The sequence below is a fragment of the Glycine soja genome, chromosome 1, assembly GCF_004193775.1.
Source record: "Glycine soja cultivar W05 chromosome 1, ASM419377v2, whole genome shotgun sequence".
In the NCBI taxonomy this organism is placed as follows: domain Eukaryota; kingdom Viridiplantae; phylum Streptophyta; class Magnoliopsida; order Fabales; family Fabaceae; genus Glycine; species Glycine soja.
Window position 1 is genome coordinate 50547755 of NC_041002.1, and position 13210 is coordinate 50560964.

Genomic DNA, 13210 nt, shown 5'->3' on the forward strand with positions numbered 1-13210 from the left:
GAGGAAAGGTGTTGGATATTCAATATTTTAGGGACTACTTATTTAATTTTATTAGTTTAAGGATTATTTAGGGGAAAAAAGTGATACTTCAAGAACTAAATTGATGGTTTTCTCTTCGAAATTATATTTTTATCATTTCTTTATATGATACTTAAGGAGTATTAGTCATATATCTTTTAATAAAAAAATTACATTTTTTATTTGTTGGAATTAGTTAAAAACTATAAAATGAAGAAGGATGGCTAGTAGGAATATGCTGCTACGGTTTCTGCATATCAGGAAGTATTTATAGGCTGTTACTGTTTTTTGAGGCTTATTGACATGTTTCAGTTTTGTATTCTTGGAATTCTATAGTTCCGGCACAACTTGTGCTTGGAATTGTGATTATCAATAAAATTTCTTTGCCATTGAAAAAAAAGTTTAAAAAATATAAAATCATAAGTGGCAATATGCAAAATAAAAAATGAAATTTATAATTTTTTATGATTTTTAATATATTTAATTAATAATAAAAATGTGTTTAAAGAATTTATGTAATTAAAAATAAGATAAAATAATAATATAATTCATAATCTATAATCTAAAATGAGAATTTATGTAATAAAGGTGACACTTTAACTTGGTCTTCATATTTATTTAGACTCTTTTGCCTCCCAACTCATTCTATAAACTATTTCATTTTTCATATTCAACTTTCAACACCTCATACCGGTTACTTCTATTTAACCTTCATTCTCTCTCTCTTCCCATTTTATTTTATTTAAAAAATATATATAGAAAGGCACTGAATGTTGCCCCCTTCGTTTGTTAATAGAAATAAAATTAATTTAAAAATTAAAATAATGTATGATTAATACTACAAAATTTCAACCGAATGTAGTATAATTTAGACTAAACAATACATTTGATTTTTTATCTTATTTTTTATATTTAATTTGTTCCACTATTTAAAAAAATAATTTAATCATTCATATTTTAAATTCAAATAAATTTGGTATTTTTATCGATTTAGAATTAACATTGCTAATAATTTTAACACAATGACACAGTTAAAAAAAATACTTACAGGCTTATAAGTGTTTCTGCACATGCATGTAATTAACATAATTTGGGTCAAATTACACATTTGGTCTTCTATAAGAAATTGATTGCTCCAATCATGATCGCTGGTGGTTATTAGCAGCCACATCTTGGCATGAAATGCAGGGATCCATAGGATGTTTGTTGCATCATCCAAAATTAGCATTCAAGAGGTTGTTTTACAATCTTCTCTGAATACTTGATGTGATTAGTCATAGTTGACACGATGAGTGGAGTGCATTTGTGCATGGAATCTTCTAATGAAACATTAATTCTCAAAATGCGATCGGACAAGTTTCATACTACATGCTCATGGAAGGTTTAATAGGTAGTCCAAGGTGTTGGCTTCGATTCAGAATAGGTTAGGTTTTGGTGTGCTTAACAACTCACACAGTGTTTAGCGAGTGGGCATTATTTCCATTTTAGCCTAGATAAATGTCGGATCATGTACTTCAAGGCGTTTTAGGTCGGGTTTTATTGTATTGATTTTGCCCAAAGCTCCACTTCGGAATCATTTCTAATTTTTTAATCAATTTATAAACTTGTTCAAACTTATTGTTCATAAGATATAAAAATTTTTTAATTATGGTATTGACACGAAATTATTTATAGTAAAAGATAACAATAAATTTCCATTGAGAGTTATCAGCACACATAAAATGGATATTTGTTTTGGACCACTTGATAAAAAAAAAAAAAACAAATCACTAATACTTATTCGTTATTATTGGTTTATAATATATAAGTCAATTTAACTTTTAGCACAAAAAATAAAATAGAAGTTTTTTAATTGTTTGCTACCAACTTATAAGCTATTAACTCATTTTTTCTATTAAAAAGTCAATAAGAATTCAAAATTAAAAAAAATGAATTATAATTGCTTAAAATTATATTTAAAATTATATTTACCTAAAAATATTTTTTTACTAAATATATATATATATATATATATATATATATATATATAATTTATATAAACACGTTGTTTTGTATCAAAATTTTAAATTTACCAACTACTTTCAACAATTAATTTTATTAAATGTTTCCAATTAAATGAATAAGCTTTCATCATTTCATCTATAAAATTCAAACATAATTTACAAGTTTAATGATGAAAAAAGAAAAAGGGAAAATAGAAAACATGTATTATTATTTTTGTTTACAGCCAATGAAAGTGACATTCACCTTTCTGCAATTGTAACATCAAAATCATACAAAGATCCTCTTCCACTAGCAAATTTCTTCATCGTATTCAACGACGGGGCTTCCACCGTGCCCGATGCCCTCTTCTCTTCCAACACCTTACGCTTTCGCCCCTCATCACTTCCCTTCTGAATCCAAAGCAAAATCTCCTTCTTTTCACCAATTGAGTTAGTGTTTTTGGTTGGATCCTTATGGGCCTGGGCCTGGTCCTGGGCCTGGGCCCTTTTCTGTTTTCGGGCCTTCCTCTTCTTGCCCTGAACTTGGCCCATGCACGACACTTTGGGCGATGTGGGCTCTCTCGCGCTAAAGGTTTCGCCCTTGTGCTTCCTACGCGCTTCCTTCGGAATTATCGAAACCACACGTGCGGGTGATCGACATGGACTCATCCTAGTCGGGTTCTGAAAGGCCACCACCAAAGCCGCCGCAGGTTGTTTTGTCAGAAACTTCAAGAAATTGCGTTTAACTTGAAACAATTTCTCCATGTTGAAACACCAACAAAGGTGATGCTAGACAACATATGATATCAAGCATGGTATAACTATAATATATAGAGAACCATATGAGGCACATGAAAGGGGTGATTCATGATTAAAATTAATCTAATCATAACAAAAAGACAAAAATAGGAGGGAATTAAAAAAAAAATATTATGGTTGACATTGATATCGTATATGTTGTGGCGTGGCGTGCTATTGTAGTAGAGTTAAAAGTGGAAGAAGTTTTTTGCAGCATGCTTGAGTTGCCGGCACATTATAAAATTAAACTATGAAGCTTGGAATCGGTCGTGGTTTCATAGGTTGATGCGTCACTGTGACACTACCTTGTCCACTTGTTTGGAAGTGAAATTTTGGGCACAACTAAAGTATCAAACTATCTATGAGGTCTTAATTTTCGAATTCGTTAGAGTATGATTCTTTTCTTCCTTTCATTTGGTCTTTTGAGAAGTTTGTACTGTTCAGTTTTAATGCAAGAATATAATGCGTTGGAGACTTGGAGTAAATTAAGTATACTAATTTTAGTTATTGAGGATTGTGAAAATGTATGAAGTACAAGTACTGGTCAACTGAAGGTTGTAACTTTTTACATATGATCATATCTTTCAATATTATGGAATGCTTTAATGAGTGTGAGGAAGTGCTGATAGAGTACTGATCCTCTAACTGAAGGTTATAGTTTTTCTTAATATATATTTTATATATTTCAATATTATGGAATGTTTTTTTTTCCCGTAACAATTAAATTCAAGTATCAAACAATACATTTATAACAATTCACCAATATTATTAGAAATAGATATGAATGGCAAAAAGTCAGTTCATTATGTTATTAATTTTTTTTATTTTAGTATCATATTTATTATTTTATTAAATTATTAACTTAATAAGTCATTAATTAAAATTAAAGACATGTTATTAAAAGAGATTATGATAATAAAAAATAATTTTTTATAATTTATTTTAAATTATTTTTTATTATAATATTATTATAAATAAGATATCAATAATCATCACTAACCATCTTACAATTTGCCTCAAACTCTCTCACTTGTTTCTTCCTTGTTGGTCTTTCTCTCCTCATTTATGCATTTATTCTCTAATCTAGGGTTTGTATTTTCAATTGATTTGTGGTTTTTATTTGTTCTATTTTAATTATAATTGATGCCCAAGGTTTCTCACTTTCTCATCTTCCTTTGTATTTTTTAGTTGTAATTTTTTTTTATTATTCTTTGAGCTGTAATTTACTGAAACCTGAGAATAATTTAAACGAAATTTCTTTATTCGCAATTGGCTCTTGCAGTTCTAGAAAATCCTTATCCGTTTAAGGTGATTGGAAAATCCGAGGGTCATAAAATAATGACATAAATACATTTTTTTTTCCTTCAAGCATTTTCATTCTTGAAAAGTTACAAAATATTTGTTTTATTTTTTTGTCCTTATTTTAAATAACACATTAAACAGTAAAAAAATATTATCTAAAGTATTTTAAGGACAAAAAACAAAACAAATACATTTTACAAAAGACAAAAATGAAAAAAACACTAAATTATATAAACAAAAAATATATTTAAAGAACAAATTTAAGATGAACCAGAATATACCCATTATCTATAAGTAGGTCCGAATATCGTTTATGTTCAACATTCGTACCGATATAACATGTTACAAGTAAATATTTTATAGTGATAAATATCATCCTCAAAACTTTACATGTTGAATAAATGTATTTAAGAGGATGACCAATCACAACATATGCCTCAAAAAATGTTCAGCTACAAGGCAGAATTTGAATTCATACTTCGACAAACTGTTCCGAAGACATTGTCAACAGAGACTTAAATGATACAGATGATTAATACAATACAAACTAATAGCCCTCGAACAGTTCAATGCCTGATCCCAGCATAACTTAAGTCCTCTGTCCAGCCTCAAGTTGTCCTGAACATTTTCACCCGGCTTAGGTAGGTACCTTTCAACAAGCTTAAATTCAAAAGAATGTTATCACATGCACAATACATTAAGGAAAATGCCAAATGCATATCACTTGTTTACAGTCATCCCAAGTTTTCTAGCCCAAAATCTAAATCCTCTTCAACCCCCCACCCAAAAGTAACAGCAAATTTTCATTAAAATATAGGGATTTCTAGAAATCTGATAGTTTCCGGCCACTACCAGAACTTTGGCCAAATAGACCCTCCTTTCACAATTTAAAACCAATAGGAGAAAAAGATGGGAGAATCAGGAATTTTTTACAGTCAACATTTCTCCAGGGAAGAAATTCTTCACTATTTACATCGTAAATGCTGTCCATCCAATAAGATAAAAACTTTTAAGTCATGAATTTGCGCTTCAGCAGAGCTGTTAGTTTACCTCAGCGAGTGCCTCTATCATCCTTGTCACTAGTTTGTGGAGTGTACTGGCTGGTCGACGATGGCGAGTAACCAGGTTGACTTGGTGAGTAACCCGTACTGGGACTGCAAATGATCAAACAGAAAAAAAAAAAAAAAAAAAAGCAGACCGTGCTCAGCAATATGCCTTCCATCCATACAGTTTACTAGTTAAAAAAATATGTGTATATATGCATACCTAAATTGGGGCGAACTGGGGCTATAGTCTGGGCTCACACCAGAATTATATGGGCTAAAAAAAAGGAAAAAATGAACAAGTCACCTATAAAAACTCTAAGTATAACAAATAACAACAAAAAAGAGAGAGGAAAATCTCTAATTCCACTACTGTTATAGTCAGACATGAGATGAACTGTTTAAAGGCTTGACAGGACAATAAATGAAGTTAACTTACCTGCTGGGACTGTATGTTGGGCTTGATGGAGAATAAGATGGAGATGTTGGTGAATATGATGGTGATGTCGGACTGGAAAATAAATAAATTAGACATATGCTAGGAGAAAATAATTAAAACCCAAAATAAATATGCAATTGAGAAACAAAAAACACAGGACAATAGATTTTATTCAACCACCCCAACAATCTAATCATTGAATAATACGGAATATACAAAGTAATATAACTCCTATTGCAAAAGGTTAAAGGTTGAGGTTCCTCCAAAAACCCAAGTTCTTAACTTAAAATGAAGGGAAAAATATTCAAATTTTTGGCATATTTCCAGTGTTTGAAGGTTCTGCACATCACATTCCGCACTGAAAATAAATAATAAAAATATTCAGAGAATTACTCACCTATAATTTGGTGATGTGGGACTATATGGACTTGATGGAGACAATCTCGGACTGCTTGGAGAATATGCTAACGAAGGACTATACTTTGCTGACTGCGGATTGTAACTAGGGGACGTAGGGCTATATGATGGTGAGGTAGGGCTATACGATGGCGAGGTTGGGCTGTATCCAGGTGATGTGGGGCTGTAAGCAGGTGATGTAGGACTATATGATGGAGACGTCGGACTGTAAGAGGGTGATGTAGGGCTGTAGGAAGGTGAAGTTGGACTATAAGAAGGTGAAGTCGGACTATAGGAAGGAGATGTGGGGCTATATGCTGGTGAAGTAGGGCTGTAAGCAGGTGAAGTGGGGCTGTAAGCTGGTGAAGTTGGGCTATAGCTGGGAGAGGTAGGGCTGTAGCTGGGTGATGTGGGACTGTAGCTGGGTGATGTGGGGCTGTAGCTCGGTGATGTGGGAGAGTAGGATGGACTGGTGGGCGAATAAGCTGGACTTGTAGGACTATATCCCGGAGAGCTAGGACTATAAGTCGGAGAGGTGGGGCTGTACCCGGGTGAAGTGGGGCTGTACCCAGGTGAAGTGGGGCTGTACCCGGGTGATGAGGGACTATAGCCTGGGGATGATGGGCTGTAACCAGGAGATGAAGTAGGAGAAAATGCCATCCCACCAACATAAGGTGAAAACTGTGCATCAGTAGTTGGAGACAGCCGTAAATTGGGGCTCAACAAATAACTGGGAGACATCAGGCCTTCATGATATGGAGTTCCAGATATTGGGGAGCGAGCAGGAGTCATACCAAAATCAAGACCATCCATATAACTAGGCAATTGGAGCTCAATGGCATTTTTCAGCATCTCATCATTAAGATACAAGGCACATTCACCAGTGCCAATGGGGGCGAGCTGACCTAACATTATGTTTTCAGTGACTCCCCTCAAGTAATCAGTCTCAGCGTATACTGCAGCATCAAGCAGAATATCAACTGTCTCTTCAAATGAGCATCTCATCATTGGCCCAGTATCATTTCGGTTGATACCATGACGTGTAATTGCCATCAAATGCCCTCGATAAGTCATGGTATCACAAAGAATAGCCAAATGCCTGTAATTGACATAAGAACCATCAAAAGAAATGACAACACGCAATTCATCCAGAAGAGCTCGCCGAACTGCCTCGATACCAAGAACTTCAATGACTTCAATCAAGTGGTTGCTCGTGGTCCTGGTCACGTCAACATCTTCATGGCACATCACAGCTAGAAGGTTGACACCTTCAGTATCAAGCATCCATTCCTCATTAGGCTTAAAACCTTGATTCTCATCAAACTTCTGAACTTTAGTATTTTTTATGAAAACCTTATTGATGTCTGGGATACCTCGTAAGGTCATTTCAGTCAGCATGTTGCTTTCTATTTTCTTTAAGAAAACATCATCTTCAGCAGACTCATCCTGAATCTCACCCTTGGGTGCTTCATCATTCATAATACGGATACGAAGTATAAGTTTTTCAGCATTGTCATCATTAAATATACAAGTCAAATCATCATCAAATTCAAGGTTAATCTTCTCTGCAATGTCAGCCATACTCAACTTCTTATCCACCATCATTTCACGATTCAGCTCTATGCGAAGCAACCAAGGTGAAATTTTTTCAAGAGCAACTTCTTCATCAGGCATTTCATAGTAGGACTTCACAAAATCAACGTCCTCTTCAATTATTGTACTCATCGGGTCTGGATCATACCACACCTCTGTAGCTTGAGTCACACTCCTGAGAGTGGTATATTCTAAAGCACACTGCACACTCTTGGCTCTCTCTTTAGTCTTACCAACATCAGGTCTCAAGTACACAGACAGAGAAGGCGTTTTAATTCTCTTTGCCACATTAATGATTTCCCTTAACCTAGGAACACCAAGAGTAACATTCTTTGCACTGACACCAGCATAGTGGAAAGTGTTGAGAGTCATCTGAGTAGCAGGTTCTCCAATTGATTGTGCTGCCACACAACCAATCATTTCTCCAGAGGCTACAAGGGACTGCAAGAACCTTGATTCTATTTCTCCCACTACCCACTCAAATGCCTCACGAGAAAGCCTGTATTCCTCCAAGACCCTTTTACTGGCAAAAGTGCTGCGGAGCAGAATATTGAACAGAAGAGTAGCATTCTTCTGAGCTTCTTGACTCAAGAGATCTTCACCAGGAACAACCTTAAGTCGCTCCTGGAGCTTATCAATGGCTTCCACAATCTCCATTGGATGCATATCAGAAGGCCTTCGGAAGTCAACCTTAAATGTCTTCTGAGCATTCCAGATAAGTCTCTTCAGGTTAACAGGTAGAAACAGAGAACTGTCACCAGTAGTGGCTATCTCAGTTGCAAGTTGAAATCTATCAGCTTCTAGCTTTTGAACTTCAGCCTCAAACACATTACGAAACTCTCTGATGGTTTTTAAGTCTTCTACAGGCTCTTCAAGCATGTAAGTGGGCTTCCAGTTTTCATCATCGAATTCATACCTAAACACCCTGTCAAATTCTGTTTTTTTCATTTTAAGGGAATCCAGCATCTGTTTTTCAATCCAAACAGCATCCATACCATCTTCTCCGTAGAGAAATTGTATGACATCTCCCAAAGAGTTTCTAACTGTCCCATCATATTTAACCATGATGTCCTCCATAGCCTTCACAAGTCGCCTCTGGATGTACCCAGTTTCAGAGGTCTTCACTGCAGTATCAATAAGACCTTCCCTACCACCCATGGCATGGAAAAAGAACTCTTGAGGGGTTAGTCCACGTAGATATGAGTTCTCCACAAAGCCACGGCTTTCAGGCCCTAAATCATCTTTTGTGAAGTGAGGCAATGTACGGTCTATGAACCCATATGGAATTCGCTTACCCTCAACATTTTGTTGGCCCACACAAGCAGTCATTTGAGATATGTTGATAAAACTTCCTTTGGAACCAGCTGTCACCATTGCTTTCAGATTGTTGCTCTCAGATAAACTTTTTTGAGCACTATTTCCAGCATCATCACGAGCTCTATTTAGAGTCTAAAATTGTCAGATATGAAAATTTGTCAGATTTACCCAAAAGAAAATTTTAATAAATATAACAATGTGAAAAGCAATCCAAATTAAGTACCTGGTTCACTCTATTTTCAAATGAATCCATCATTGACCGACCAGGTTCAGCCTCCAACTTTTTCTCGTGAGCTTCCCTAATAAGTTGTTTCACTTTCTCCTTAGCTGCTGAAATAGTCTGATTTATGGTTTCCATAGTGGAAGCATCAGCAATTGTATCACCAATTCCAATGCTAAAAGCATTCTGCAAAAGCCAGTAGTTTACAAGCCACTGAGTATGACCAAGAAATTTCCGAGCTGCATCAGGGCCAACCTCTTCCCTGTATTCAAATAGACATTCAGTGAAGTAAACAAAGAAGAAAGAAACTGATTGAAACAGTTTCCAGAGCCACAAAGTTTCACGACTATTATCAGATAGCACTCCATAACATTATAATGTAAAACTATTTAACAAGGTCACTTTAGAGTTGAAGTTTGGATCAATAGAAAACAACCACTCTCCTTGGGAATCTCAGGTAGAAATATTTATATAATTTTTATTATACTATATAATGAAGCTGAAGGAAAGCCTTGGTGCAACTGTTAGAGTTGCTACCATGTGACTAAGATGTCACATGTTTAAATTGCGGAATCAGGCTCTTGCAAATGCAAGGTAAGGCTGCCTACAATAGACCCGTAATGTGTCCAACCCTGTCATAGTTATAGCACCAAGTAGCCCATTATATACTGAAGCTGCATACCAAATCACATGAATGAGACCTCCGCTATATGTTCCAAGCGTCTTTTTGCAAAGTGTTCCAGTAAGTAGTTCCCCCTTTTCAATTCTGACCATGGTATCCCCAGGGGTTATGGATCCCCTTTCACTCTCACTGTGCCAGCTAGAATATCTAATTAGATTTATTTGTTTAGGAATAATGAGATTGAAAACTTGTTTGCCTGTCCACAATGGTTCTGGCTTTAATATTGCAGGAGCAGGAACTTTCCCATCAAAATCTTCCCACCACATCAATATGTTCATAAAAACATCCTGGATAAAAGAAAAAAAAAAAGTTTTTATCAGAGATATAAACAGCCTGCACAAGAACCATGAGGCTGAACTAAACTGCAACAATAGAAAAATTCACTTAATATAACCTTTGAGATGAAAGTATCTCTCTTAGTGATTTTTCTGCATCCTAAAAGTGTATCTTGGACAATTCCCATCACTGGCCTGTTTGACTGTGGTGATACAATGCATTTAGGCACCATCATCAGCTCCAACACCTCAGCTCTGGTTTCAAAAGACTGAGGAACATGCATATTCATTTCGTCCCCATCAAAATCAGCATTATATGGTGAAGTTACAGACAAGTTAAGCCGGAAAGTAGAATAAGGCATGATTTTGATTCTATGCCCCATGATAGACATTTTATGAAGACTAGGCTGACGATTGAAGAGAACAAAGTCTCCATCATTCAAATGACGCTCAACCTAAAACCACAACATTAAGAACTATTAGAAGGCATAAAGAGAAAACCAAAAGGAACAATATCATCATTGCTTTAAAACAGTACCTTGTAGCCAAGTTCCAAATGGTGATCACTACTTTTCTTTAAATATCTGAGATCAAGTCTTTGTCCGTCATCACGAATGATATACTTGGCACCAGTTTTTCCAGGTGGAGGATGGGGTCCATACTCAACAAGTTCCTTCAACCTGTTTTCTCATTTCAAATTATTTCTGTTAAAAAAATGTAGAGAATGCACCAATAGCAATAGGAAATGCATATCCAAATACAACCTTTCAATGTTATATGGAGTCACGGTCTCAGGGTATGTTAGGTTCAATGCGATACTCCATGGTACTCCCAATTGATCAATGTTGATTGTTGGATCAGGTGTAATGACTGTTCGAGCAGAAAAATCAACTCTTTTACCCATCAAGTTACCTCTAATCCGGCCTTCCTTTGCCTTGAGCCTGCTACATATTGATTTGATAGGCCTTCCAGATCTTTGAGTAGCCTGTGAAATAAATAAACAAATAAATAGCAATTACTCTATTCATTATCAAAAATTAAAAATTCAATTAAAGTTAAAGGAAGCATTATATCAGTATTAAATGCTAGAGTCCAAATGCAATTATAATACCCTTGGCAATCCAGGCAACTCGTTATCAAAATATGTTGCTATGTGGAACTGCAACAACTGAGCAAACTCGGAAATAATATGCGCAGGAGATCCGTTCCTCTCCTGTCTCTTCAGATTCTCATTGTGCCTGATGATCATGGCCAGCTGATGAGTTAAATCATCCTACAAGCAACAGAGACAAAAAAAAAAACAAGTCAGCATCTAAAACAGATTAAAAGTTTTTCCCCAAATGATATCAGTCAATATGACCATAGCAAATTATAATTAAATAAAAAGACTAGCAAAACTTGTAATATAATAACCAAAAACACATAAAACAGTGCCATAAAGCACTTGCCTCACTCCTTGAGGATGTGTCCATCATTACAGAAGGTCTCACAGGTGGAGGAGGAATTGGAAGAACTTGTAAAATCATCCAGTCAGGACGGGCATACTTAGGATTCAAGCCCAACAACTGACAGTCCTCATCACTTATCCTTTTCAGAACACCAAGAACCTTCAACAGATATGACAAGTCACCAACTACATCAGACTCTGTAATAGTGAACATAAAAGTGCTCACATTATAATTCAGAATTTAGATCAATCACCCTTTCTGCAGAAAGAGTCTGTTTCCTTTCCACTGGTTCAGGAAGCTGTTCTTGGTCATCACTTTTCTTCCTTTGAGCTTTATACTCTGCAATCATTTTCATCCCCTCAATAGTAATCTTCGGCTGCTGAGCACCACAGCCACCACGACTCTTTTTAACTGACTCCTCAGTATCTTGACCAGGAATGTCAATCTCATCTCCCCCTTCACACTTGCTTTTGTTTTTGCAAGCATCCAGAATCTTTTTCAGCCGGTTTTTTGGATTCCTGATTCTTAACGCCTGCTTAAACTTGTGATCGTTCTGCATAAAATACAACCAATTTAAAAAAACACATCACATTTCACTCTCCTAAACTTACAACATACAAGTTTAAACAAGGATTCAGATAACAAATTCCACTCTCCATCCTTCTATGTAACCAACACAAACAGTTCAAACTCCAATCGACCACTAATCACAACCAATGGAACAAAGATTCTCGAATTCTCATTTCCTTTAAGACACAAAACAGCTACTAAATTCGGTATCATGCAAAGCTCACTCGCAAAGTACCTCATCAGCTAGAATTTTAGAGCAGTTGAAGCAAACACAACGCATTATGGTTAAGACAGTTTTCAAAAACCCAATATGGAACATTGGCTTAGCAAGCTCCAAGTGGCCAAAATGGCCAGGGCACTCGGCCATACTCGCGGTACAAGTCTCACACTTCAACTTTCGGTCAATAGTTCCAAGCCGAGGGTCACTCAATCCTCCAACCTTCGGCTTCCCTCTCTCCGTCGTCTCGCCGTGCTCGATTTGTACAACAGACATTTGCCTCTGAAAAACAAGCACACAAACAAACCAATCAACCAACTTCACGAATAACAAAGTATAAAAATGAAAAGGAAACACTCAATTTCATTTTCATTTCTCATTTCTAGTTGAGAATTTGAAAGTGGAGGAATCATAGCAGCAGAAATTACGATCTCGTCGGGGCTGAGTATTCCGAACTGGACCATGCGGACTTTGGCTACCTCCGCCGGAGAGAAAGGAAATCTGATATCCATGGCGGTGGTGACGAATTTCTAGGGTTTCGGAGAGAACGGATATTAGGAGGGAAATTTTTAAATTAAGTTTAAGAGGATAAGTAACAGTTCTGTTTGTCCGAATTATCCGTTAAATTTTGAGTGATATGGCAACTGGCAAGTGTTAGAGGAGATCGGCTGCAAGGACCTTCTCTCTGGTCAGAGGATTCCTCCTCGCGAAACAAGAGCCGAAGAGGGTGCCCTAGTGCTTTATTTATAGACGGAGAGCCCTCGTATCGTGCGCAGCTATGCTACCGTGCACTTGGTGCATACTTTAGCCAAACTAAAACATTTTTTTTTATGCAGCCAAACTATAAAATTATACCTTCACTTTCCCTGTTTTTTTCTCTCAATATTTTTCCCTATATTCTTCTAATTTA

General features: G+C 36.0%; 2 protein-coding genes across 3 annotated transcripts; both read right to left on the minus strand.

Annotated features, from left to right (window-relative positions):
- Window positions 1-2129: 2129 nt before the first annotated feature.
- Window positions 2130-2828, minus strand: LOC114419450 (uncharacterized protein At1g76070-like). The gene has a single exon (XM_028385121.1). It carries the CDS (start codon window positions 2763-2765, stop codon window positions 2262-2264), a length of 504 nt encoding a protein of 167 aa, XP_028240922.1. The 5' UTR covers window positions 2766-2828; the 3' UTR covers window positions 2130-2261.
- Window positions 2829-4359: 1531 nt separating this feature from the next.
- Window positions 4360-13010, minus strand: LOC114419458 (DNA-directed RNA polymerase II subunit 1-like). Of its 2 annotated transcripts, none has more exons than XM_028385140.1 (15): window positions 12729-13010; window positions 12319-12582; window positions 11767-12066; window positions 11514-11672; window positions 11177-11338; window positions 10830-11050; window positions 10604-10745; window positions 10185-10520; window positions 9791-10077; window positions 9112-9370; window positions 5980-9020; window positions 5583-5654; window positions 5367-5420; window positions 5151-5254; window positions 4360-4718 (listed from the first exon to the last, which is right to left on the minus strand). In XM_028385140.1, the coding sequence occupies exons 1-14, from the start codon at window positions 12810-12812 to the stop codon at window positions 5152-5154; spliced, it is 5484 nt and encodes a 1827-aa protein (XP_028240941.1). In that variant the 5' UTR covers window positions 12813-13010; the 3' UTR covers window positions 4360-4718; window position 5151. The 2 variants fall into 2 exon arrangements, with proteins under 2 accessions (XP_028240941.1, XP_028240933.1); XM_028385132.1 differs by having other exon boundaries at window positions 4360-4760.
- Between the last annotated feature and the right edge of the window lie 200 nt (window positions 13011-13210).